This window comes from Dermacentor albipictus, chromosome 1 (assembly GCF_038994185.2).
Source record: "Dermacentor albipictus isolate Rhodes 1998 colony chromosome 1, USDA_Dalb.pri_finalv2, whole genome shotgun sequence".
Taxonomy (NCBI): Eukaryota; Metazoa; Arthropoda; class Arachnida; order Ixodida; family Ixodidae; genus Dermacentor; species Dermacentor albipictus.
The window spans coordinates 369,552,052-369,578,742 of record NC_091821.1 but is presented as its reverse complement, the minus strand read 5'-3'; the positions used below and the strand labels follow the sequence as shown (position 1 = coordinate 369,578,742).

Below are 26,691 nucleotides of genomic sequence, written 5' to 3'. Positions count from 1 at the left end.
CTGTCTTCTCTGTTGAGTTTCAGGTGAGGTAGAGTGTACAAGCTGTGTTCGAGTCTATGGTGCTGTAGTATGTTGATGTATTTCTTCGGCATGTCCGCCTGGCTCGTCGCCTTTCTGGTCCTCTCTGGGAGGAAAGCCCGGCTTGCATGCTCAGGCTACGGCTACGGCGTCCTCAGGCTACGGCGTGAGCCGCTTCGTTCCCCGCCAGGGACTCGTGCCCCGGGGTCCAGATGATGTAGGTCTCTGGAAGATGTCCTCCTCTTCGGTTACTGGTTTCAATAAGGATGCTCAGGGTTTATTTTGCGATTTTGTCCCTTTTTTGGTGATTGCGACACGCCGCCTGGGGGTCGCTGATAATCACGGCTGAGTCAGTGCACGTGAATCGCCATTTCTTCCACTGTGTCTGTGTCCCATGCAGTGACCATGCAGCGGCAGCTTGTCCCTTGCCCTGGAGGTCTACGTCACTCAGGGTGGAGGCTGAACGTTTCGGGTATTTTGCCGCATCCATATAGCGGAGAGAAGAGAGGTTTAAAATATATTTACACGGTATTTACAAAGCATGCACTGGCATACAAGATGGAGGCCAGACCGCAAGCGTCATTGTCTTCTGTACCGTCCCCAGCTTCGTCTCTGGCGGTGCTTGGTGACTAATATATATATATATATATATATATATATATATATATATATATATATATATATATATATATATATATATATATATATATATATATATATATATATATATATATATGTGTGTGTGTGTGTGTGTGTGTGTGTGTGTGTGTGTGTGTGTGTGTGTGTGTGTGTGTGTGTGTGTGTGTGTGTGGTCATGAGACCAGAACGGTGCAGCCACTGCATATATCGTCACACCATGCACATTTTACGATAAATTATCTGCTTGCGTTCTTGATGTCGACACGCAACCGGCTTTGCAGCCGCGGCGCTGCTTGTTGGTGTTTGCGAAGCCGCCAGACATTTCTCTTCACTTCCTCGAGGGCCACGAATCTGCGGAATCTTTGTTGCTTGCACTCGGCGGAGATAACAAACCGGCCTCCTCGGGTTGCGCTGTCGCGAGTGTCAACTTGTCAAAAGCGTATGCGAGAGAAATGGGGAAGGGAGAAGCTCTGTTTATCTTTCATATCGCCGGACATAGCCGAATGTATCAAACACCTCGTCCACTGGCAGCGCCTTCGTGCCAATTCGGCTTATGTTTTGGCGCTGGCTGACTGGCTGGTCTGTGCAGCGCGTTTTCTTGCACACACCTCCAAGGTTTAGCCTAGCAGGGCAGTCTCTTCGTGTGAGCGCCCATTTCGCGGAGGCACGTCACCGAGCGTCCAGTGAGCCATCGTCGCGTAGGAAAGCATTGACTGGGCGTGACACTTCCTTTACTGCGTTTACATCCGCATAGTACACTTGTGCGTTCGGCGGGAGAGGGTTCCGGCGAAGTGCGTGAATGCGCGCGCACTCGCCTCCGTTCGTGACACGTGCGCTCTGCCCCCTTCGCCGTCCTGCTCGCATTCGCTCGAGCGAGCAGGCGCGGTTTAAAGCGAAACATCGCCAAAAAGCGGCACATGGGCTTCGCAGCAGCGACCGTCGACGACGCCCGGCTATCAGACGGCCGTAATGACGGCGTTGGCTTGGAATGCCCCCCCACACCCTCCCCCCTTCCTTTCCTCTGCACCACCACCGCCACCACCACCAGTCGGGGAGTCAGCGACCCCCGGAGTCGCCTTTGTCCCTGGCAGCCGTTAACCTTGGTCTCTTCCTATCTGAACGCAAACAGGGTCGGTCGGCATGGCGGCGGGCGGCCCTGTTCGGGGCACTTTTCCTCTTTTTTTCTTCCCCCCCCCCACCCCCCCGCGGGACTTCGTTTGGTCTGGGAGGCGGCGGCTTGCCTTCCTTGCTGGCTTGCTCTTACTATACTCGCTCGTTTTATCGAGGAGGCAGCGAAGCCGTCACTTCACGCCCCCCCCCCCCCCCCCCCCCTCCCCTCTTGTCCGTGGTGTCACCGGGGCGGCTGACCCCGACAACTTCCACTTTCCGCACGTTTCGTCACCGCGGCGTACATGGCATACATACATACATACATGGCACCGCTCGCTTCCCCATGCAGCCACCTGACGCGCTTTCTCTGGGCGCTTTAGGGCCCGTACATGGTCGCTCCGCACGTCCGTTCCGCCCTCGCCCGGTCGCGTGCGGATAGCTCTCTACTGGTGAGCGAGGAGCGGACGCAAGTTTCCCGTCCGGCCGCCTGCTCGTCTCTCATTGGCTGGTCCGAGGCGGACGGTTTGGCTGTCGTCACAGCAAACATGGCGCGTGCTCGAAGCGAAGCGAAGCAGGGACGCAAGGCCTAGGCTACAGCCGCGTCAGAAACAGTCTATTTTTTTCTCCTGTTTGTGATTTTTACCAGAGATATGTGGCACCCACGGAGATAGTCATCGGAAGAAGCAAGCCGGTGTACGCTTCCAGACCTCATCAGTGCGTGCGATCGCCAACAGAAACAGACGGAGCGCAGGAAGTGTGTGTTGTGTTTACGAGAGCGTCGGAGGAAATATTTCAAGCCGTCGACTTCGTGATTTCTTGTGCCATGCTTCGCGTGTGCGTCGCAGACGAGAACTCCATCACATACACGCGCATTCTGAGCAGCACACCTGTTCAAGGCGTGGCGAAATAAGTAGCGTCCGATTGGCGCACCCAGCGTACACGTTTGGTTTCTGCTCTGTGTATGCCGATCGTTGCCGCGGTGTGGTGAACGCCAGCCCTTCGCAACTTACCAAAAGTAACGATACGATCAGTAGCGATAAGTTTTTATCGCCTAGTTATCGCTGCCATTCTGCGTGTGCTATACTGCGTATGAGCCGTTTTGCCGGCTGCGATGCGCCGTGGTGATCGCGACGTTCGAGCTGTGCTCTTGCCGTTATGAAGTGCGTTTGCGAGCTACAAATCGTGATATATATGTGCGATGTGTTGCAGCGTTACTGGGTGTAGAAGTGGTCGTACTACGCGATGTTCGTGTGCTCAGAACTGAGCTGAGCGTAAGTGTTGCCGATTGCGTTTTCTTATGTAGTAGCCCGATAGAGAAGCCCTATCACACCGGCCTTTTCTGCTTCGTACATCTATCGTTTGTTTCAAAAGTTGTTACTGCACGGTTAAAGATGCTTCTATCGGTGGGGGGAAATTAGGGAACAACATTATAATTGCATACGTCAAGACGTTCAGCGCTGTCGTGAAATGTGGACGCGCCTGAGAGCACTAATGTCATGAATGCAATTAAAATTTCCCGAGACAGTATTAAGAGAACGGTTAAAAAAGAAAACATATGAGAAGGTAAGCACAGCAGCTTGTGAACCCGCACCTATAATACCTCGACCCGCGTCTGTTTGTAAATGTATGTTTTCTTGCGTTTGTCAATTTTTTTTTCTATTTCCCAGATTTCTTTACGTTGGAGTTCTTCTTAGTTCTCGCATTTGTGTGTGAATACGTGCCTGTTTCCATGCGTGCTTGCGCTTACCATTATTTCTGTCCTTTTATATTATATTAGCATTTGCTTTTGCTAGTTTTCTTTCAGGAAAGTCATTACACATTTTCATAAACCAATCTCATTCAAAGCACTAACTCATGTACACGGCAGGGCAGGCCTCTTCCATCTCATTAAAACCTTTCTCACTGGTCTACCTCGTCTTCTCAGTCTGCCTACTCGCTGTGTTTTCTGTCCTTGCTTCTTGTGTTGTTGCTGCAGTGTGATTAACTAACTTGCTCAAAACAGATTTTCATCGCCTATGAAAACAGAAAGGTTTAGAGATAGATTTTCTTAAAAGCGTCATGGGGGTTGCACAGCAACTTAGCCTCTTACCTCAGTTCATGTTTATGCATCAGTGCATGTGGCAGCTCGCCAGAAGTGCACATGAAAGGGTGCCATATTGTGAAACTACACCTTGCTATGCTGTTGCATTTTTCATGCAATCAGTCTTAGTAAACGGATGGTTTCGCTGCCCATCACGTATGATGGCAAAAAAGTTCAACACGAATAACACTGTGCAGTGGGGTGTCATTTCCTGTCTGATGCTTTTGTCGTTGCAAAGAAATTTTTCAGTAAATGGAGCCCAGCAAAGCAGTGCACTGATAGCTTTTGCAACTTTCACCATTTATTACTTCACAAATGTCATTGTTTGAACCTGGCCGTCGATCACTATGCCGATGGCTTGTGAATTAAATAATTGCCTCAATAAAACACATTCAACTTCACTCAGAATGTTTTAGTACAAACAATGCTAGCAAAGCTATTCAGGGTGAATAATTGTGCTTACATTGGCGTTGCTTGCCGTGAGATAAACAAATACAACAATGGCTGCGACATGACTGTGATTTGACGTGCAGACTGCTAATGGTGCATTTCAAGCGTGCCCTCGACTACTGCGATTAATAGCTGCCTGACTGAGTATTTTGGGCCTAACTAAGCTAATGATGTTTGATAATTGTTCTCCTATTCACATTACTTGCCTGGGCCAGGTAACCAAAATAAACAATGCCACCACATGAATGTGTGTTTGCATGCAAGCTGCCAACAGTGGCTGTCATTTTCTCATTGAGTGCTGCCGTTTCACAAACAGTGGCGACGACTTGACTGCGCTTTGACGTGCAGACTGCTAATGGTGCCTTTCAAGCGTGCCCTCGACTACTGCTATGAATAGTTACCCGACTGAGTATTTTGGGCCTAACTAAGCTAATGATGTTTGATAATTGTTCTCCTGTTCGCATTACTTGCCAGGGCCAGGTAACCAAAATAAACAATGCCACCACATGAATGTGTGTTTGCATGCAAGCTGCCAACAGTGGCTGTCATTTTCACATTGAGTGCTGCCGTTTCACCAACAGTGGCGACGACTTGACTGCGCTTTGACGTGCAGACTGCTAATGGTGCCTTTCAAGCGTGCCCTCGACTACTGCTATGAATAGTTACCCGACTGAGTATTTTGGGCCTAACTAAGCTAATGATGTTTGATAATTGTTCTCCTATTCGCATTACTTGCCTAGGCCAGGTAACCAAAATAAACAATGCCACCACATGAATGTGTGTTTGCATGCAAGCTGCCAACAGTGGCTGTCATTTTCGCATTGAGTGCTGCCGTTTCACCAACAGTGGCGACGACTTGACTGCGCTTTGACGTGCAGACTGCTAATGATGCCTTTCAAGCGTGCCCTCGACTACTGCTATTAATAGTTACCCGAATTAGTATTTTGGGCCTCACTAAGCTAATGATGTTTCATAATTGTTCTCTTATTCAGATTACTTGCCTGGGCCAGGTAACCAAAATAAACAATGCCACCACATGAATGTGTGTTTGCATGCAAACTGCTAAAGTGGCGGTCAATTTCGCGTTGACTACTGCTGTTTCACCTACAATGGCTATGACATGGCTGCGGTTTGAAGTGCAAATGCTGAAGGTGCCTTTCAAGCATACCCCGATGACTGTTATTTCATGGTGTACTTGATGTACACAAACGTGTACAGCTATTTTAAGAATTAAAATATAATTACAACATGGGCTCATGTCATTTAGAACAAACTCAAAAATTTTTAGTAGTGGAAACAAAGTTTCCACTTACCGTATGCTCATCGGATACAAAGGCTCTTTGTATCATGGATACAACTCTTTGTATCCCAGCTGCAACACATGTTGCCATTAGGAAGTGCTGCACCACAACTTCTGTGCGGTAGTTAGACCCCACTGAAACACGTGTTACATCAGTGCTTTGATACAGCCACACAGATTGCACAACCTGAGGAGCAGTTACCCGCCGTGATTGCTTAGTGGTTGTGGTGTTGGGCTGCTAAGCATGAGGCTACGGCATCGACTGCCAGCCACAGCGGCTGCATGCAGAGGAGGATGATTTACATATGTAACAGTTACTCATCCCTTGAAATGTGAATGACCCAAACCTTCGCGAGCATATCAGTCGCAACCATCCAGCAGCGCATAGTAGAAGTACAAGCACAAGTAGAATAGTACCAACGTCTCAGCTGGTTTGTTGTGATTACCTTGCCTGCAAGTTTCTTGTTTATATTGGATAGGCTTCCTACTTCCTACAAATAGCTTGTATACATATTTGACCTGCACCACAAAGAGCTGATGTGACAAAAAATGTGTACACCGTAGTGTTATGTTGCTTTTCATGGTGTCTCAGTTTACTTAATACAGTTTTGAATTTACAGATTGCTTCACATGTTTATAGCTAAACACCACTGAAAACTACTTGCATTGTGACTGCAAGGTCACAACACGAGGATTTGTGTGGTATCCTTCCTGTTCATCGGTGTGTCCTTGCACTATAAATGTAAAATGTCACACCTGCAAACCTGAGCATCCACCCTTACATTTCAAACACTTTTTTGAATGCTCGGCAGTTATGCTTACAAGCACATTGTGACAGCAAATCTGCACCACCTTAATTTAAGTGCGATGTAAAGGATTGTTTGTGCATATCCAAGCTGTTCTAGCGTGCCTGCAGGGATACAGCATTGTCCAATGGCACTGTATAGTTCAGGCGTAACAGTGAACTAGTAAACAAAGCGGCTGATAATACTAAGCTGACCCATATGTAGGAGCATTATTTTATCTAACCCACACGCAAAGTTGCTTTCAGTGTATTGAATAACCGCAGCTTTGATTTACCAAGTTATATTACTGCACGCACAGAGCGCTGAAACAAAGTCTGTACAATGGTGAGAAATGTGCCAAGGAATGAAAGATTACTTGTGATGTGTGGATTTGAATAGCAGATGTGAATGCATACCCAATTCACCAGTATGCATGTTTTCTTTTGGAACAATTTTACATTTGGCACAGAGGCTGAGCCACTGCGGCCTCTTGACTGCAAATTTCTGTGCTCTCACAGTGCCAAAGGGGGTATCATTCATTTGGCTACCCGAATAGTGAATACGTAAAGGAGCACAACCATCTTTCAGTTTTGCGCAGAACACCTTGTGCATTACTCACAAAACTGAACCTAAGGAACTATTTGCTGGTTTGCTATGCAAATAAAAAAAATGGCAGTAACTGTTTCCCCACTTTTTGTGTGGCCCTGTGTTCCACCACGTGTGCCTTCTTTTCATTGTCATGTGCATGTTAAAACACCAACTAATTAAGAAAGCCGAACACGAAACTACTAACTACATCAACCTTTTCACACCACAAGATGTCACTTAACTCACTGCTAAGCTACACTTGATAATATCGGCTTGCTTTCAAATAAATGCAGGCACTGGCCAGCTGTTTATGTTATGCTATGCATTTTTCATTTTCCTAAAATATGTCTGTGCATGAGCTAGCAAGGTTGTTACTGCATAAATACATACACAACATGCAGCCCTTGCCCAACTAACTCACATAACCTGAGTAGAGCTTATTTTTTATATGTATAGCAATCAAAATAGAACACGCATGTATGATGCCAACAGTATCAAACAGTCTCAAGTCGAACATCCTTGTTTGGTGCCATGGGTGAGAGAGGAAGCATGCCTGTCAAGGTACTGCTTAATTTTGTGTGCTTTGGTAATGTTTGTGCATTTTTGAAATGTTAAATTAGGTATGTTAAGTAGTAAGGTGGCAACATATTGGGTAGCCAGGCTGGCAAGAAAGAATGCAATTTGATTTCACTCAAAATAAGTTTTCTTATCAGCAATGTAAATTATATGCTTTCAAATAAGTACTCCCCTTGGAAACATATCTCATGAGTATGCATATATCTGCATAAGGTCACCGCAATACATACACATTGCTTTAAGCCAGTCATAATGAATTGTACACTCACTGCTTAACCTTCAATTCCTTGCTGCATGAAGTTAACCACTCATGCACAACGTTTTCTGCACACGGTGAGAACCTAAGTCATCGCTGAGCATATCATTTAAGGAAAAGGCATTCCATGCATCCAACTGCTTTAAGCAGCCTCTTAAAATTGGCAGAGTGAAAAAAAAAGCACGAGCAAGCGTATCAGCAAGCTGTACTCGGGGCCTCACACGCGTGCTCAGTGGTAGAAATGTGCGTCTTGGCGACCTACGCAAATGCATTCCGCGACAGATGTGCGTGTGTTCTGTATTCTTGCAAGCTGTCACTAACACTATAGAAACCGCGCCACCGCGCTTCCGGCGACAATATCAGTTTCGCGTGTCGCAGAACGGATCACGTTGGATAATTAGAGAGGTGTTGTTCAACCAGCCAAGGCAGCGTGCACTGAAAGTAATCATCCGAGAATACGTCGCGTGCTGCGACGTGGTGCGATTGCAATACATCTGTAAAAGGTGGCGCAGATAAGACGACTGTGCAATGTTTCGAAGAAGGATGACGGTGCCAATGCAACACATACGGCTGCAGAACAGAATGTGGCAGCCTAGAGTCGCATTTTCGCCGGAACGCGGAAAATTGAAATCACATCTGCAAAAATATGCCAGTGTCGTCTGCTGTCAAAGGTCGTTGCCAACCTTGAACACCTTTGCTCCGCCGAACGGTTGCCAGCTGTCAACAGGCCGCGTCGCCCAATAGGAGTGCGCGTGCGTTCCGCTCGTGCGGATTGAGCGTGCATCGAATTTTGCGACACCTTCCGCCTTTCGGGCTTCCGCTCGCGACCGGACGAGGGCGGAACGGACGGGCGGAGCGACCATGTACGGGCCCTTACTCGCTCCCGACGTGCTCGGCCGAGCACCTCGCTAGCTTACTTCACTCGGCGCTCCTTCAGTCTGTCTTCGTAGGGTGGGACGCCCTGTGTGCCTATTTGTGCCTCCGTCTCTCGATTAGGCTTTTCTTTTAAGTTGGAGCGACGAAATGCATGCTTCCCGGAAGCAGAAAAGGCGGGGTCCGCTGCTTACATTCTACGACAGCCGTTGCGTTCCGGTCCCCTCTTACGTGTATCAGTAGGTTCCTAACCTCTGCGCAGCGTCTTGGGTTGCGCTTGCTGATAATGCATCACCTTGTAATGCCCGGCGTCCTCTGCGCGTTGTGACGTAAATGGGAATTGCGAGGTTACTATCATTTAGTTCGCAATAAGTCGGGAATTCTTGTAGGTGTCTGTAGTCCCATAGTGAAATCGGAGTGGAGTGGTCGTTGCTGTTGCAGGTATGGAACTGAATCGGGCTTATCTCATACAAAATAAACTCAGGAGGGAACGCATTCGTTTCTTGGCGAGCAAGCGTTCGAACTTGGGAGCAGGCTCTACGCAGTACCGGGCTGTCGCCTAAAAGCAACTTCAGCCTTGAAAACTTCGACACAAGCGTTCGAAGGGCGTAAGAGCGGAATCGCGCTAAATAAAAAAAATATATAATACGTCTGAGTAGTTTAATTCGCCGGATGTCATATCAGTCGCCAGCGAAGAGTCACTTGCGTCTTCCTCGCGGTAAATCCTAAACGACAGTTTATTATTATTATTTTTTTCACACCTTTCATATACGTGTGTGCAGCCAGTTTCTATCGTTTTTAAGCGTTTGCATGATAAGACGGTGATCGCCACCGCAGTTTGCGTTACGAATCAAGAACGTGACGCGCGTAAAATTACAATCTACAAAAGCCGCCGATACCGGCCTCTATTATACAATGTTACACGTAATCTTGACAAGCAATGAGTAAGACATTCCTACAACGTACGGGGACTAAAAACCCAGAGAAAGTAGAATTTAGGCAGTGGGACATAATGGCCATTTCACTGGCCTATATATTCTCCACTGGCGCAATTTAAGTGCGTGTAATTATTCCACGCCGACATCAACCTGAATGGATTTAAAAGAAACTGGCGGCCCCATACCACTATCTGCATTGCGGTACGCAGCTGCAAATCAGCCCCAATATTTGGCTCTATAGTGCGAAGTACACAGGAGATCCCGCTGATGGTTTTGTTCAGACATTCTGGAGAGACATTCCTTTGCATTCCGTGGTAAGGGAAATCAAAAATGCAGGGGCAAGGCTGCAGCATCGGAAACAGTTGCCGAAAACGGAACGGACCGCGGCATTCGACTCCGGTGTACAGTATTAAGTTGAAGCTAGTGCTCGTTTGCAGCGTGCTGAAGCTCGCGCGACCGTGGTCCCCACAAGGAGATGTTCAATATGCGGGTGCTGCGACAGCCGCTGTATTAATCGTCGGTGTATAACTTACCTATTCACGTTCGGTGGAGTGTTGCAAAATAAACCATGCAATAGTGAGGCTACCGAACTCTCGAGATATATATGCTACGTGACATGTGTACTATAAGAGCATTCTACTCTACTCCCATACGGATGTAAAACGTATAGAAAAGCACAAATAATTTTTTTAGGTAGTGTTTTTTTTTTGTGCCATCAGCCTTTACGCAACGCCGCGAAACGTTTCAAATAGCTTAAGCTGTATGGCCTGTTTCATTGTTTACTGAGCTGGTACAAGGGCTTTCAAATACTCTGCCTTCGACACAAGCGTACTGACCACGTCGCTGTTGTGGAAGAAAAAGAAATTACGGCGACTTGTACGGCACCGGGGTCCGACTGACTGCGCAGTTCGCGCTATTAAAAGCGCCGGACGTAACAGCCATTCGAACCGACGCACCTGGCCATCGCTTAGCGACGGTAAAATGATGATGGCTATGCTTTATGAATGGAACGACGCACGCGCGCGATGGACTTAAAGAGACAAAGCAAGCTTCCCTGTAAGACAAACTACTTAATAAGTGTACACCGACAATTTGTGTGGCTAGCAGATTGTCTGCCGCGAGATAAAGGTACGTGGCGAGCGAGGCAAAAAAATAAAAGTGCCACCTGCTGAAATCGTGGATGCATCAGAGGAAAAGAAAGATTGAACAGTGACGTATTAAGTGGCCGGTGTATACTCACGAACATCGATTTTATCGCTTCTGTTTTAGTCGAACCGGTATACAGTGCGCATACATACATGGGTCGCTTAAGCAAATGATCAGTGTCTTAAACCAGGAACCCAGGAGCAGGCGCATGGAAACCCGGCTTCAGCCGTGCGATTTCACCAGGATGCTCGGTGACAACATTGATAAAATACTGAACGAATGCCGGCGAACGCATACTGAGAGGCCTTTACTAACGTAGACGTATTACTTCGATACGACCGGAGATGGAAACAACGCCAGTGACGACTTATTGGGACGATGTGTTCAATCATAGCGCGTTTAACACCTACTACACTTGGCTGCCACGTTTTGGCACTGCTTATCCGCTGGCCTAAAGGCTTCGGCGAGAGAGAGAGAGAGAGAGAGAGAGAGAGAGAGAGAGAGAGAGAGAGAGAGAGAGATGAAGAGGAAAGGCAGGGAGGTCAACCAGATATTAGTATCCGGTTTGCTACCCTACACTGGGGGTGGGAGATAGGGGTTAGAATAATGACAGAGAGGAAAACGCAAAAAAATAAACACACGCACACATGCAGAGACACCCACACAATAGGCGTTCCAGTTAAAGACGTTCGCGAATGCTGGTAGATCGCAAGAAGCGCAATAGCGCTTGCACGGCCTTCTTCTGTGACGTTCCCTTCGGTGGCGTAGAATTCTTTTTTCCGATAGCAGTTAATCTTCCAGTTGGTCAAGTTCGTGGCGAAGGCATTCGCTCAGGGGACTGTACTGCGGGCAAGCGCACAAAATATGGTGAATTGATTCCTCACGGCCACAGTGGTCAAAGGTTGCGGTGTCGGTCATCCCTATGCGGAATGCATAGGCTTTGGTAAAGGAAACACCCAACCACAGTCGATACAAGAGCGTGGCGTCACCACGGCGAAGCTGTGATGGCGCTCGGAGACTTAATGTCGGATCAGGGGAGTACAGTCGAGTACTTCCTAAACGTGGCTCATTTTATTGTGACGTGGTGCACTGCCAAGCAAGCAGGCGGAGCTTACGCGCTGCGTCAGTTCTAGAAAGTGGAATTGGTATACGCGGTGCTCTTCAGTATGGGCAGAGTGCGCAGCTTGATCGACCCGTTCATTGCCGATAATCTCGTAGTGACTTGGAAGCCATTGGAAGGTTATTTCATGGCCTGCATCACTTATATGGTGTAACGTCTCTGTATTGTGAAATATTAGCTGCTCGTGCGGTCCGCGTCGTAAAGGTGACAGTAGAGACTGCAGTGCCGCCTTCGAATCGCAGAATACTGTCCACTTGTCTGGCTGTTCATTACCAATTTAACGAAGGGCAGTAAAGAGTGCTGCGAGCTCCGCATGCTGCCGTCGACGTTGTCGCGTGAGTCGTAACCACCGGAAACGTATCTCTGATTTCATTCCTGAATATGCAAGAAAAACCTTGCAGTATCGAACAGTTTCTAACATGTTCTGTAGTTGAACAAAAGCTCACAAGATGTCGCGACCAGGTAAGCCGGGCAAACCAGGCAAAAAGGCATTCCACCTCCAGTAGATAGAATGAGCGTTAAGCTAATCGTGCTGTATTTGCATCAGACCGAAGTCTGGACGCGTTATTCTGTTCCCCTTAATTTGGGTAAAATGTTTTACGTTCCTCAGATTACACGAACATGAAAGATCTGCCTTTGGGAGCCGTGTTTGACAACTATACCAGACCGCTAAACTCTATTCCACTGGCGAGAAACTTAATCGATGGGACGCGATTTGTTTCTACGTTGGTGCATTACAGTCGAATATCTCGTCGCTCCCAGTGGCCTCACAAGCCAATGTTGTTCCTCAACTCAAACTCATTCCTCCGCTCCCCACCTTGTCATACATTACGATTCACCTGCGCAAAAGTTCTCTGAGGTACCTGTACTTCGTCATTCGCCGATGTGCCGACTATCACTTCGTTATCACCTTGATCGTGGTGTCATATAACATAATAGAGGACGACCACTCCACAGTGGCGTCCAGTGAAAGTTTTTGAATCTGATCCCTCACCAGCGTTCGCTTCATTTCACAGTTTGCCATTCACAATACTTCGACAGTGTTAGTACCTTTGTACTGACTTGTGTCCAGTGTTGTTAGGCATAGGAGCCGGCAAGGATAAACGGAACTTGATTTCGTGAATATATCCGTGTCCCGCGTTGCAGGCTTTGCAATATAGGGCCGCTAATGTCTATATAGGTATAGGAGCGCTACCTACGTTTTCCGCGCGAAGTCTACAGCGAGGCCCATTGTCTTTGCAGATCACTCGTGGACGAAATCCAGGGTAGCGACACCGCACTGCAGGAACAGCTTCGCGTGCTCGGTACCAATAGAAAGTGGTGCTAGGTCGTCCCTGCTAGGGCTGATCGAAGAGCGTACCGTGGTGCTATCTGAAGGTACGTTCTGCCTTTGCGGCAGGCTGCGATGCTTTCCGCCACATCCATAAACAAAGAGAAAAAAAAAACGAACTTGTGACAGATTCTCCGAAAACCAGTCATCGTCGACATTGTAATTGTGCACGAAAACATTTATATATTCTAAACCATTCCGGATATATCTGTCTCTGTATCTAATTTCTAAGTATAATTGAATAGTATAAGTGTAGCTAAGGGTTCGGTAGAAGTGTATCACTTTCCGAATGGTCATTTCCGTATGGCGTTAATGCGAAGCAACGGCGCAGATGACGTCAGCTTTATGTAGTGATCTGAAAACTAGAAAAAGAAAACCGCATATCAGGCCCCATTAGTACAAATGCGGCTTTCATTAGTTCGACGTATCTAGACAAGATAAACGAGACGTTTGTTACCCAAGAACTACACGACACATCAAACACACACGTTTCTAAACAACCACTGCACACGCGGGACGTGAGACTTAGTAGGTGTCCCGGGAAGACGTAACTACAAGAACCCCTACGAGGCAACTGAAAGGGCGCAGAATGATCTTAGCTCGAACTCATTAATACAGCGCAGTAGACTGCTCGCATATATATATATGTAGTGCTTATCGCCAGAAGTTTCGAGCCGTGGGCCCACTGTAGCTCCTTCGACCCGCGGTTCAGCGCGTCCAGCAAATTAACGCCGCGTCGCTGATGAGACATGACGTCTTGACAAGGAGCGGGAGCGTATAACTGCGCCATCGGGCTCCTAGCGACCGGTGCTTTCTGAAGCGGCAGCGCCATTGTTACGAAAGAGGAGCGGACAACGGACTCCTCCACCCACCCACCGACCCGCTCTCCACGTGGAGCGCTTCCGAGCGCATGCGTTTCTCACTGCTCGAACTGTATCAACAAGTGCCGTCGTCGGCGGCCCTCCCTCGCGCGTCCTGGAGGGAGCCAGTGTCCACCCACCAACGAGGCCGCGAGCAGCGCCATAGGGTAGCCATCCCCCGCCGCCGCCAAGAGAGCTCTCTCCGGCAGGGAGAACGGAAGGGAGAAGGGGCACTCGAAGGGAGAAAAGGGTGGCAAGGATGAAATTGGGAGAAAGAGAACGCCGGAATTGAACCACGAGTATGGAGGAGAGGGAAGGACTCGGACTCCGAGGCGGAGAGCGAGAGAAGGGGGAGCGCCAGCCTACGAGAAGGAGGGCACAGGACCGCCTTCTCCTCTCCTCTTCGACACCGCTCGGCCCGATTTTTTTTCTCCCCCCTTTCCTCTCCGAAAGCAACCGTGGTTCGATTTTTCCGGATCTCGCGCGGAGAGCCCAAACCCCGAGAAGCCCGAGTCCGGAGCCGGCGTTCAAGGCACGCTGCCGAACTCCGGTGCCGACCGTCGTCAGCAGGAGCGTGCGTGCGCGCACCGCAGCCGCGCGCGGGCCGTCGACACCCACGCACGCGCCCCTGGATTGTTCTTTGTGCGCGCACCGCCGGCCATGACATCGCGGCTTGTCCGCGCCCGTGTCATCGTCGTAGACGTCGCAGCCGCCGCTCAGTCGTCCTACTAAACCTCGGCGTTGCCGGCGTGCCATCGAGAGGCTCAGCACGCACCACTGCAGCAGCAAAGACGGGACGGCAGCATCACGGCTTTTGACGTGCGGTGTTTCCCGAAGCGACGTTTCCTCGTCGAAATCCTCCCCGTCACTCTGAAGCGCCATTGGGACAGCTGTCACTCCGCGGCGAAACGTGTTGATGTGATCAGTGTGTTTCGTGAGGCGTACCTCTCTGCTTGCTTTGTTATTTCTTTGGCGCTTCTGAATGCTGCTGCTGACATTTGGACTGGAGCTACGCTTTGATCTCTCCACGCCGCCCGCAGCTTTGGCACCATCCATTGCGGTTCTAGTTTTAGAGACGTTCAGCGGTTCGCGTCGCTTCGGAACGGTCTAAACGGAGCTAGCGCGGGAGCGGCGGGCTTTCTCCTTTTGAGCCTGGCAGGCAGCCTTCGTTCGCTCGGTTGGCACGCCGTCTTTTCATCTTCCTCAAATGGCATGGCGCTGAGACTGCTGTCGCATCACGTTCTACTTGCGCCATCATCACGAACTTTGTAAATGACCGTGGCCGCTTGCCGTTCACGAAAGGCAGCTCTTCTGGTTCTCCGTACGAGTCCTCTAATTCGCTTTTCGATAGAATGGTGTGTTCCTAAGTTACGGTCGTCGGCACGTGCTAGAAAAATCGGCGCGGTTAATAAGGCAGCGCCCTGTGTCTTTCCAGTAGCTCGTAAAACGTGCGCCCCACTCGATTTCCATGCGCGCATCTTCGTCGAACGGGCCCCTGCGTCATAGACTAGTGGGGGTACTCTTTTACGACGGCTTCGCCGCGCGAACCGTAGAGCCGTGGCAGATGCCACTTGTCGGGGCGCGCTGGTAAGTTGTTGCTTATCAGGCCGGCGCGTTTCGCGGCCACGGCGTTGATGCCACAGCGGCGCCCGCGAGCAGTCGTGTAAAGTTACTTTGCTCGCGCGCCGAGCGGGCTCGCTCATGAATCGTGTCTGCTGTCCACCGACACCAACCACCGCTGGCAGTGCCGGGCGCGGCTGCAGAACGTCTTTCGATACTTGGGGAGGGTGGATATAGGCGGGCGCCTCCCGTGCATCTGGCTTCTGCCTATCTGAGCTAGGGGTCAACAGCCGCGGCGCGATAACGCCTGCGCTGTTGTCCTTGTACCAAGGTCCTCGCGCGAAAGTGGTCTCCGCGAGGCATATTCCGCTATCTTACAGATCCTCTATCCCTGCCATACGAGAGTTGCCGCGAGGGACTAATTTTGGCCTCGCCGCTCTTCCTTGTGCGAGAGTAGTACAACGGTGGCAATGCACAGCTGCCGAAGTGGAATTTCTCACGTCATTAATGCAGGGACAACCTCGAGCGTCGCCCTTTTAGCCCGTGTTCCTGTTGCCCGTTGCCGTCATCGCGCGTGGGAAAGCGCTTCAGGAAATCATGAGAAGCGGCGGGACGAATGAATGAGAGTTATACTGATTCCGTTCCTTTGACTACCTAAATGGACTCGCAGTAATAGTTTTACAATGATTTCAACTCCGTAGCGCTACGTAATGTCTCTTAGCGTTGCGTAACCTGCCAGAGGCGACAATACATTGTCTGGTGTGCTTGGCTGTGCAACTTTGCTTGATTAAAAAAATTGTTAGGGTTAGTGAATGTTCACACTGCGTACCTTATACACACACCATAGACGCAGTTGACAAGGCTGCATGTGTTTAACAGGGTATCAAGACTGCTGAGTGTCGCTGCCTTACTCTAGCTTAAGTTACACAACTTTGCAAACGGTCGGTTTCTTACGCGATGCGCCGCGTTATGTCCAGACTGCACAACGAAAGCTCTGCGCACTTCTGAAAGCAGTTGACGACAAACCGCGTACAGTCTAAAGCACATTCGCACCACTGCGACCGAGATCGGCACTTCGTAGCATGTCTCAGGCTCCCGGTGGGCCCCTCTGAAGTCTTACCAGAGTGCCGAAGGACGGGCCCCCACCACGCCATGCCCGTCAATCCGGCGTCCAACGCGCTGTCCGTGGAACGGCTAGTGCCGTCGACGTCGTCGTCGACGCCTCTGACGTCGGCCAACGCCGTAGTGACGAGTTCGCCCGCGTGCACGCTGTGTCCTCTCGCAGCCGTGCAGCGGGGCCGGGTGCCGCCGACGCAGCATGGTGGCCTGCCGGGTCAGATGTCGCTGAGCAACGGCGACGCGGCGGCCGCGGCGGCGCTCAACGGCCACTCGTACCTGTCCAGCTTCATCTCGCTGCTACTGCGCGCCGAGCCATACCCCCCGAGCCGGTACGCGCAGTGCATGCAGCCGAACAACATCATGGGCATCGACAACATCTGCGAGCTGGCCGCCAGGTTGCTCTTCAGCGCTGTCGAGTGGGCTCGCAACATCCCCTTCTTCCCGGACCTGCAGGTGAGTCATTGTATCTGTGTTGCATACGCTAGCGACGTTGTATGTCACGGCTGAGGTGCTCTGGTGCAACGTGAACGGCGAGGGGTAATGCAAGTGCCGCGAGGTTTTGCCGAGATTCGTGTTAAGTGTTGTTCGAGGAACAGCGTGGCACTGCAGTGGAAGCAACTGGCGTGAGCCATTGAGGAGTGCGATTGTACGAACGCGTGTGTCTCTACGTACGCCGCATGTCACTCCGATCAGAGCGCCGTATGGTCAGTCTCGAACGCCAGAGCACGTTTTGTAGTTTCCACTTACGTTTTGTAGTTTCCACTTCACGTCGTTCCATGTCATTTTGTTCCACGTCATTTTGGAATAGAGTATAGCCAGAGTCATGTATTGCTGTCGTGTGTCTCGAAACTGTGACCTGAACGTATTAGTATTTAAAGAGCACCGCCACTGAAGCCATGCGATGAAACGCGCCGTAGTCTTTTTTTGTTATTTGTCCTCCAAACTATATAGCCTTATCTACGAGCCGCTTCTTCAGGCTCGAATCCAGCTTATAGCTGTGTGGATACAGCTGAGGCAGAAGCCCCGAAATAGTTTAGTCTTGTGTCGTTCCGTTACAGCAGCCTTTCGTCCGCTCGTACAACAAAAGTTGCCTGTAATTTCAACTTTGGGACCTCAAGCTTTGGCACACCGGAAAAAGCTTGCCGTAATGGTTCCTCTGTTTCGACGCTCGTTACTACGCCCTTGTCGCTTGTAGCTATCCTGGTACGCATGACATAAAGAAATGGTGTCGAAAGTTTCGGGAAGGATTCGTACCTCATTTATTTATTAAACTATTTATTAAACTATAAGCAAGATGGTTACAGAAGCAACACAGAAGTCAAAAGGTATGCAAATAGAGCTTTACAATACCGGCGGAAATTTATAGATGTCAAACTCGGAAGCTGCAGCTGGCCCTTCACGTCATTATGCAAACTATATTTCATTGATCTTTCCTCTTGCATGTTTCTCAAAGCAAAATCGGTTGCTTTCAACTGCTTCACTCACTCAGATCTGCTTATGTGAGCAGCTGTCGGTGTTTTTCACTTGCGTGAATGTTCTTAAGGAAGTAAAAACTCCCATTGTTTCTTGTGACCCCTGGTATTCGTGCAGACCTCTGCGATGTTTTATTTTTATACTCTAAGTGACGTAATTTTGTGTAATTGGCTAGGCATCTAGCTATATACAAATAATGGCCATTGAGGGTCTAGTTTCCGGTCTTTGATTTCTTCTGCTGTACAAGGAAAAGTGTTGCGTAACCAGGGTGAAAACAAAGAAAGAAACAAGCAAATAAGAAATGTGGCCGCCTGCACAGACGACCGCCTCCACAATCGTCGTCCTCCTGCTTCCTCCACGCACTTTTTTGTTCATAGCGGAATGTGCGTGCACCGAATGTCAAGACCGTGAAGCCAATGAAGACGTAGCTCACAGGCGGGACAGACGACTCGTTTTAGCAAATCTTCTGACCCGTGCGCGTGTGTGTCAAGAAAACTGAAGGAAGGACCGACCACCGGCCACGCAGCTTCTGTCCATCGCCGCAATTAGGGGCGTTTAGGCCGCGTCGCCGTGATCGACGTGCATTCGAAGCGCTGTGCCGTCGCGATGCACGTGATGCCGTCCGTCCGACGCGGTGTACTGACGTTTCGCGTCTTCCATTTTCGTCCTCGACGTCTCAATACCGCCCGGCTTGGCGTCCTGCTTGAAGGCGTATATATATATACGTGGACACATGGCGCTAGCTCGCGGTGGAGTCTGTCACATCTCACGCGTTCTCTTCCTCACGAACTGCATCCCTCGCGTTTTAGTGCGTGTTTGTGCGAGACACATGCCTGTCGTCTCCGCATACGTGGACGAGTGACACGAGGGGGGGGGGGGAGAGAGAGAAAGAAAAGACGAACGACGTGCTGGCCTCGCGCGAATTTTGCGAGCATGGCGTGGCAGTGCACGAGGCGCGTGTAACGGCTAATTTCACGGCATCCGATGGGCTCTTTTTCTGCGCCGTCCCGAGTTATCTCGGGAACGTCCAGCGCCAATGGGTAATCGTCGTGAACGCCAGTTCGTCCTCTTATTCGGCTGATTCGACACGCACCCGCGCAATTTTGCCGCTTCCCCTTTATAGATCGCGCCGTGGCTGTGTACGTGAGAGTCTGTCGGCGCCTTTGAAGAAAACAAAAAGAAGCAAAGAACTTAGTTACAGAAGCGTGGCAAGAAAGAAGCGACAAAACCGAACTGATTTGGCGACTTGTTTATCTGGCAACATTCGCTTCGCCTCGAGAGGAGCATTTCCTTTTTGACCGGCCCTTTTCGCGCGGCTTTCAACTTGCCTGCCAAGTCTGGATGACGTTGTTATTTAGGTGTACTTCTGTGTCTCCTTCACCGCGCGCCTCGGGGCACAGAATATAAGTCGGAGCTATTGCGGAGGCAGTCTCTTATGCTAAAGTATTTATTGCGTTTTATTAATGTATCCAATCGGTGGCGCCATCTACGGGCCCTATGAATAGAAACCTGTCACGAAATTGTGTCGCACGGTGCGTGCGTTCTGTGACCGTCTACTTTATACTTCTCATTTTATGACTTCAGTCTCATAAAGTAAGGCCTTCCTGAGGGTTCGTTTAAGCTATTCTTATAGTCCGGTGCCTGGACTACATCATGACGGCCTAGTAGAGTTTCCACTTCGCGAAACGAGGCCGCCTTTACAGTGTAGATGCCAGGACGTCTGCGCTTCTTGGTGTTCACGCCAAAACCGCACAGCTATACTCCGTTAATTGCAGTCAGCGAAGCACATGTTGCAATGAAACGTCCGTTCTATCTTGTGAGCGTGCTTCGAAGGCGCACCGTAGGGCGTGCTCACACATACCATCCTGGCTAAGACAATACCTTCGGGCGTCTTGATAAAGACCAGAGAAAAACACTTCATTTTACCGCGGGTCCCAAACCGACCAAGTGCGTGATCAGGTTATTGCTCTTTATTCGGCCTGGAAAACACAATGTCGAATTCATCTCACGAGAGATGAACTGTTCTTTCAGTCCCCTGAGCGCCAAGGAAAGACGCTTGTCCATGACAACGGCGCTGTCAGATGTGATATACCTTTAGCGAGGAGCTGAATTTCACGAATGTTGCGCGACATTAACTGGATTCTAGCTAAAGCACGCCAGCCTCTGGAAGAGTTATAGCGATGGAAAGTTGCCGACGCCCAGGACATCTGAGGGCAACACGAGAGGAAATTTATTTCATTCTCAGTAAAGAGGCACACATTTTGGTAGTGCCGTTCCTAGAATTCGAACCACCATGTAGAAAGCGATAAGGAGGGGGAGAGGGGGGGGGAGGGGAGGGTGCGGCCTTCGCGTCGATATTGTAGTGAATTGGTTCCTCTGTGAATTTGGACCTGCAAACTATAGGATTCGAAAAACAACATGGACACGCACAACATCTTCTTGCGCAAACAAGTCGCGTAGGAGAATGTCTGTCCATTTCAGTTAGCTTTGACGCAGCGTTTCCTTTGTTCGCGGGCATAAATAATGCTCACTTTAGAAGCGTCACATTGTCCGTATACGCTCACCTTCTTTGGACGACGGGCCTGAGTGTTCAACGACGTCTTTTTTGACTCTGTGTGTGTCGACTGTGTGTTTGACTCTTTTTGACGCTGTGTGTGTCGCCGCTGTGTGTCGCAGGTGACGGACCAGGTGGCGCTCTTACGGTTGGTCTGGAGCGAGCTGTTCGTGCTGAACGCGTCGCAGTGCTCTATGCCGCTGCACGTGGCGCCTTTACTGGCGGCAGCGGGTCTTCACGCGTCGCCCATGGCGGCAGACCGCGTGGTGGCTTTCATGGACCACATCCGCATCTTCCAGGAGCAGGTCGAGAAGCTCAAGGCACTGCACGTGGACGCCGCCGAATACAGCTGCCTCAAGGCCATCGTTCTCTTCACCACCGGTCAGTCCTCTCTTTGTGTAAGCTGCGCGGTTTGGCGGTGTAGGAAGGATCCCAGACGTGCGACCGCAGGACATTTCTGTCGGCGTTACGTTGTGAATACACATTTTCATTTTCTGTGCCAACCGTTGTTTCACGCGCTGTCGGCGCTTTACACGATGCGCTGCCTGCATGTATACTGTCAGCTTAAACTGAAACGCGAACGGAGTTTAACATGCGCATTCTTTATCGGAAGCATACGGGCTACGTTGCCTGCGACCGCCACGCTGACTACATGTTTTGCAAAGTAGTTATCTGTGGTACGCCAAAAGTTTCAACGCTCCGGGGAATGAAAAGGGCTCTCTTACTCGCAGTACAAGAGGTGTGGAGTGTCAGAAGCGCCACGGGAACCGCAGCACACAGCAGAACGATGAAGGCGCGGGGCATCCTGCAAACTTTTGCCAATGGCTGTACTTGTTTAGTTTGTGGGTGCGATACGATGTCACTGCGTGCTCAGTGAATAGAGAAGGCTGCGCACCCGACACGTGCACTTCAATTCTAAATATTGCCGATCGGGAAGCGCGAACGAGCGCCCCACTGCAGTTCATCTTGACTCGTTCGCGTTTGGGTGTATGTCAACAGTACATGCTTGTTCGTAACTATCAGAACATCAGTCTAGTCTCGTGACGGCTATTATATGTGGTATTTCCTGCATTGTTTACTTCGCTTTATTGGAGGCGCCTTTTAAGTCTCACGTTCGCCTCGCCTAGTGGGCACCGAATGCGGTTAATTTCGGCTGTGGGACGTCAAACTGTTTGCTTAAGGAGCCAAGGCTGTATTATGAAAACGGCTTCACGCGCCTATGCCATATCGGGGATTAATGTCCAATCGCACACGCAACATTTAAAGCATGGGAGCTTGGATTTGAAAGTTCAACAGGAACTTGCATCATAAGAACATAGTGTAACAGCGCTCTCTGACTCTTTCTCGCGCTGAAAAATGCTGCAAAGTCCTAGTGGGGGTGCGAGAGTGCTCGAACCGTTGGGAATCGGGATGTCGTAGGGCGTTACTAAGCGAACAATCACGACGGACTAATCGTTAGTGTGCCTCTTCCAGGGACGGGAACAGCAACTTGAATCCCAAATCGCCATCTTCTGCACAGAAAACAATATTTCTGAGCGTGTAATGACCGTTCAATCTTACCGTGGCAGTCACGCGCCGCTTTGTACAGCGCCCGCCGGATGAAATATTATTCCGCGTTCATGATTTTAGTCTAAGTCAAAGCCTCGAACTAATGACGTTTCTCCAACGTCTACATGCTTATACATAGTATGCGTTCTTGGCCTCGTACTTCAGACAGAACGAAGGCAATATTTACTACAATCATGTTGTTTGCACACGCTCCAGGCAGAAAAGCGCTCCGCTAAAGAAAGGATGCCGTTGGCGGAAGCGCGCTGTTGACCAACGGTGGATAAACAAGTTGGCTGCCTTGTGATCAACGAACAAACCCACTAAAGTAGCACGCTGAGGCGTGATGATCCGATTTGTCCTTATCTCACATATCTAGCGCGCTTCTCACGATGCTATGCATGCACGAAGTGCTTATACGTTGTCCAGCAGCTTTTCTTTACCTGACGGGCAAAATGCCGCACGGCCGTTATTCACGCAGACATCGTTGGCGCTATAGGGCTCCCAGCTTGTCCTGCCTTCGCTGCCTTGGCGTTTACGCCAGAATGGCCTCTGCATCTCTCTCTCTCTCTCTCGTTCTCCTCGATGTAGGTCTAGCTTAATAGCATCTACTCATCCTTCGCGCAGAATGAGCCATGCGCTGTCCGTCCCCAATAGGTCCAAGTTCCTCGGAATGCACTCGTGTGTCTCAAACTCACGCGATACGAGGTGGGTGCGAAAAGGAGGAGAGTATAGATATACAAAAAAGGAACAATGTACGCGTGAGGCGACGAAATTGTGAGCCTGTCAAGCCCGGGAGGGGGGGGGGAGCGGAGGGGGGTGCACGAAAAAGAGCAGATGAAGGTTCCGCGAGTCCGCGCTTGATGTAAAAAGAGGAACTGCACAAGATGTAGGGTATATAGGTAGCTACGCACGGGGAGCCGGGCACAATCGGTTCAGATGATCCGACACGATAGCCGTCGTCCGTCCTTTGCACAGTTATGCACTTCTTCCCTTTCATCTTTCTTTCTTATTTTTTATTTGCCTTTTTCGCACCTTCGGGCCTACTGCTGCGTCGTAATAACGAAAGGCGCCCGAGGGCACACCGCCCTCCTGTCTCGTTCGCACCTCATGCAGCTGCCGTCGCCGCGCTACACGAACACATACAGCGGCAAAAATAAAAAAAAATAAAGAACATATAAAATGAAAAGGCAGGATCAAGAGCACCTTAGCGACTTCGCCAAACCTGAAGACAGCTTCGGGTCTAAAGACACGGCGGCAAACGGGGCGCCCGGCGGCTCCTGCCGGGGCCCGCGGGGCTGGCGCGCGTGCGCGAGTTTCGAAAGCGCGACGAATCTCGCGTCTCGTACACTATATCGTCGCCCTGGTCGTGTATATATACCTGCGCCTTCGCAAGGTAGCCGCCGGCGACGGCGGCGAGTGCTGCTCCTGCAGGTACCGGGCCGCCATTCCCTTCTTTCGCCCGTTCGGTCGGCAAGCCCTGGCCTGTTATAAAGCCGCCGCTCTGGACAATGCGTATCGGTACTTCCCATCCCCTCTCACGCCTTTGCCTTCTTCTTCATAATCTGAGCAGACCAGCGCAAGCGCTGCGCCGTCCGTTGTGCGTCTTCGCCCGAGTTTTTCCGTGTTGCCCGTTCAGTCAGCTGCAGCGCGGTCTTCGTGAAGAGGAAACTGCAGTATATATACATATACGGCTGCAAGCGATCCCCGCCGCTGTCCATCGCACCTCCAGTGCTGCAAGGCCGACAAACATGCGTGATCTTTTCGCTCCTCCGTGTGTGCGCGTGCGTTCACGCTGGCAAAAGCCGCGCCGCCGCCGATCTCTCCTACGTGCGTCGGTGCGCCACCGACGGCCAACACTGCGCGGGGTTGCGGGAAGAGATCGAAGCTGTGTTTACGTGCGGCAGGTTGATGTGGCGATAAAGAAGCGTCAGAAAAAGAAAAGAAGAACGACGCGTACGCACCACTTCGTCAGACTGCTCACGTTGCCTGTCACGCCGCCGTGCTCCCGCATACAGAGAACGCGCCCAGCGCCGCGCCATCTTCGGCTCGCTTTGACGGATTGCCCGTTTCCTGCTCCGGGATGGCTCTTCCCGCGTCGTCACACATTCGCATGCCGGTATGTGAACACTGTCAAGTATCTGGCAGTGCGCAACACAAGGGCCAGCTTGCGTTTTGCCGCGGCTATAGGATTAATCAGAGCTTACTCCTTCGATGGAAGCTTTCCCTCCGCTTTCATTGTTTTGTTTTTGTTCAGGGCAGCGTGTAGTGCACCTCATAAGATAGAGTGCAGCATACAGATAGCAATGATCGACCCGCTCTGCTGTACCGGAACAATGCGGAAGGTACGCCACATATCGCCAGCTGTGCGCTGAAACACGCGGATGCCTCATCGTATACTGGCTTTGTATACCATTAGCCGCTAAGGAAAGTCACCACTAAAAACTTTTTGTTATTTCTATCGTTGGTTTAGCTCCCGGAGACATTCCACTCGAACATTAGCAAGGAAAAAAAAAAAGAAAAAAAGTGGCTTTAACCTTCCTCTTCGAGATATGTTCCATAGGTCACACAATGCCTTCTCTTAGTAAAATCAAACGCATCTTTATGCTGTTTTATTAGTGCAGCTGAAAAAGGCACCCTGACTCAAGGGTAACAGACGAGCGCTCCGGTTACCAGCGTTCGTGGGCCTAGCAGGAAAAACAGTGGATGATAAACCAATGATGAAGCTCCCACGGTTCTCGTTACGGTGTCGCCTCTTGACAGAATCCGGCCGGCTCTCGCATTTCGCCTCCACTGATCATTCAGCGAAATCACCAAGCTCATTGTGTGACGACTTTTTGTCTGCCCGTGTTGTGCAGAGATCTAGTTTCGTCGTCTAACTATCCTCAGTCGGAGCTTGCGACCTACTTCCAGGTAAATGAGGAATATCAGCACTCATCCTACTCCGCGGCGATGAAATGGAGCACGCAAAGATATGTCACTGCGTCGCAAGAACGACTCGGGGGTCACCCGGACATAGGACAACCGAGACGAAAACATAAATGAAGCCTCCTTAATCTTTCTCTCCTTTCTTTTTTCATTTGATTCTTATATCTACCTCGATTTATTTTTTCCTGGCGGCTTGGTGCAGCCGTTCAGATATGTGCGCGGTGGACGGCCTCGCTACAAAAAATAAAAGAACACGAAAAAAAAAGTGGTCGAATTGGCCAACACAACAACTCACGCAAAGAATGCCTGTGCAGAAATAGGCAGACGCGATGAAAAAAAGAAAGAAAAGAAGAAGTGGTGGAAATGAAGTCGAAATAAACGTAAGCGAAGAATAGCAGCCCTCTGGGGGAGGGAGGGGGGGTGGAAGCGAAAGAAAGGCTTCTTCTTGTGTAGCTCGGCTGGTCAGCGATTGGAGACGGTCCAGCGGATATCGGAACGGGGTCAGCGCTAGGTTTTCTGCCGGTGGAGGCATCACTGACCCGCTTCGGCCTTACTAAGCTTCTGCTCTGCTCTCGCGTGTCCAGCAGCGACGGGAGGAGAGCAAGCCGCAGCATCGAGGGGAGGACCAGTTTGGGCGCCGGACTGGTTCTGCAGCTACAGAGGGGGTCGTCTACGGTGAGAGAGGAGAGCGAGGGGCGGGAGAGAAAGGTGCAGCGCGAGCCGAAACGACGACCGCGAGCCGACGCTGGGCGAAACGGCACGCGGGCTTAAAAGAATGGAAAGGCGCAGCGTAGCCAACGATGCTCTGATGATCGCCATCCGCCGGATAGTGTGGATTACAGCGGGCGGTCGAAGCACTCCGCTCTGGGTCACGTTTCCTGTTGCACGGAAGACAAGTTTGGCGCGGAAAATCGTTCGAAGCAAGAGGCACGCGTGCTGCAAGAAAGGAATTGGACGGACAGAGCGAATAAATCCATGAACCTCCCCGGCATGTTAAGAATGGTCGCGGAATTGAACAGGTCACGCGTGAATATCAACCATGCTGTGCACATAAGCCGATATCCGTGCTAGTTTCGTGGAAAACAGCTTCGCCGTGAAGCAAGGCATGAGATGAAGGGACACGGGAATGGGAAATATTGGCACTGCTCCGAATGGTGTGAAACAATAGACCTTGTCTCCTCCGCTATCAATCGGTAAGCATCGTGTGCCTCTTTAGGTAATGTGTGTTGCCCTTTAATAAAATATAGATATGACTGTAAGTCTTAAAAACACAAAAAGCCGGAGTGCTCTCTTTTCCAGATTACGCAAAAAGAAGTAAGAAACTATGCGCATTGTTGTTCCTCGACCCACATTTCAGCGTCGGGGATGTAATGGTGGTGCATGTAAGATTATCTGTCTAGTGCATATAACGACATGACGATGACTGACAGTTTCGCCGGTCCT

At 50.2% G+C, this 26,691-nt stretch overlaps 1 protein-coding gene and 1 long non-coding RNA gene across 5 annotated transcripts in view; one reads left to right on the top strand and one right to left on the bottom strand.

Moving 5' to 3' along the window:
* svp (COUP transcription factor 2) overlaps nucleotides 1-26,691 on the top strand; it is a 154,128-nt gene that overhangs the window by 24,007 nt on the left and 103,430 nt on the right. For 2 of the 3 annotated variants that reach the window (XM_065434684.2, XM_065434686.2), the window contains exons 2-4: nucleotides 13,122-13,256; nucleotides 16,915-17,201; nucleotides 20,898-21,156. In XM_065434684.2, coding sequence (XP_065290756.1) covers nucleotides 13,122-13,256; nucleotides 16,915-17,201; nucleotides 20,898-21,156 — 681 coding nt within the window. The remainder of the gene's footprint in view (nucleotides 1-13,121; nucleotides 13,257-16,914; nucleotides 17,202-20,897; nucleotides 21,157-26,691) is intronic. The other variant, XM_065434685.2, reaches the window with a different exon arrangement.
* The window catches only part of LOC135904090 (uncharacterized), a 181,717-nt gene that overhangs the window by 139,504 nt on the left and 15,522 nt on the right, over nucleotides 1-26,691 (bottom strand). Inside the window, exon 1 of one of the 2 annotated variants that reach the window (XR_010565008.2) lies at nucleotides 16,750-16,861. The exons of the other annotated variant lie outside the window; for it this stretch is intronic. This is a non-coding gene — a long non-coding RNA (uncharacterized lncRNA). Of the gene's footprint in view, nucleotides 1-16,749; nucleotides 16,862-26,691 lie in introns of those variants that run through there. 2 annotated transcript variants of the gene reach the window in all.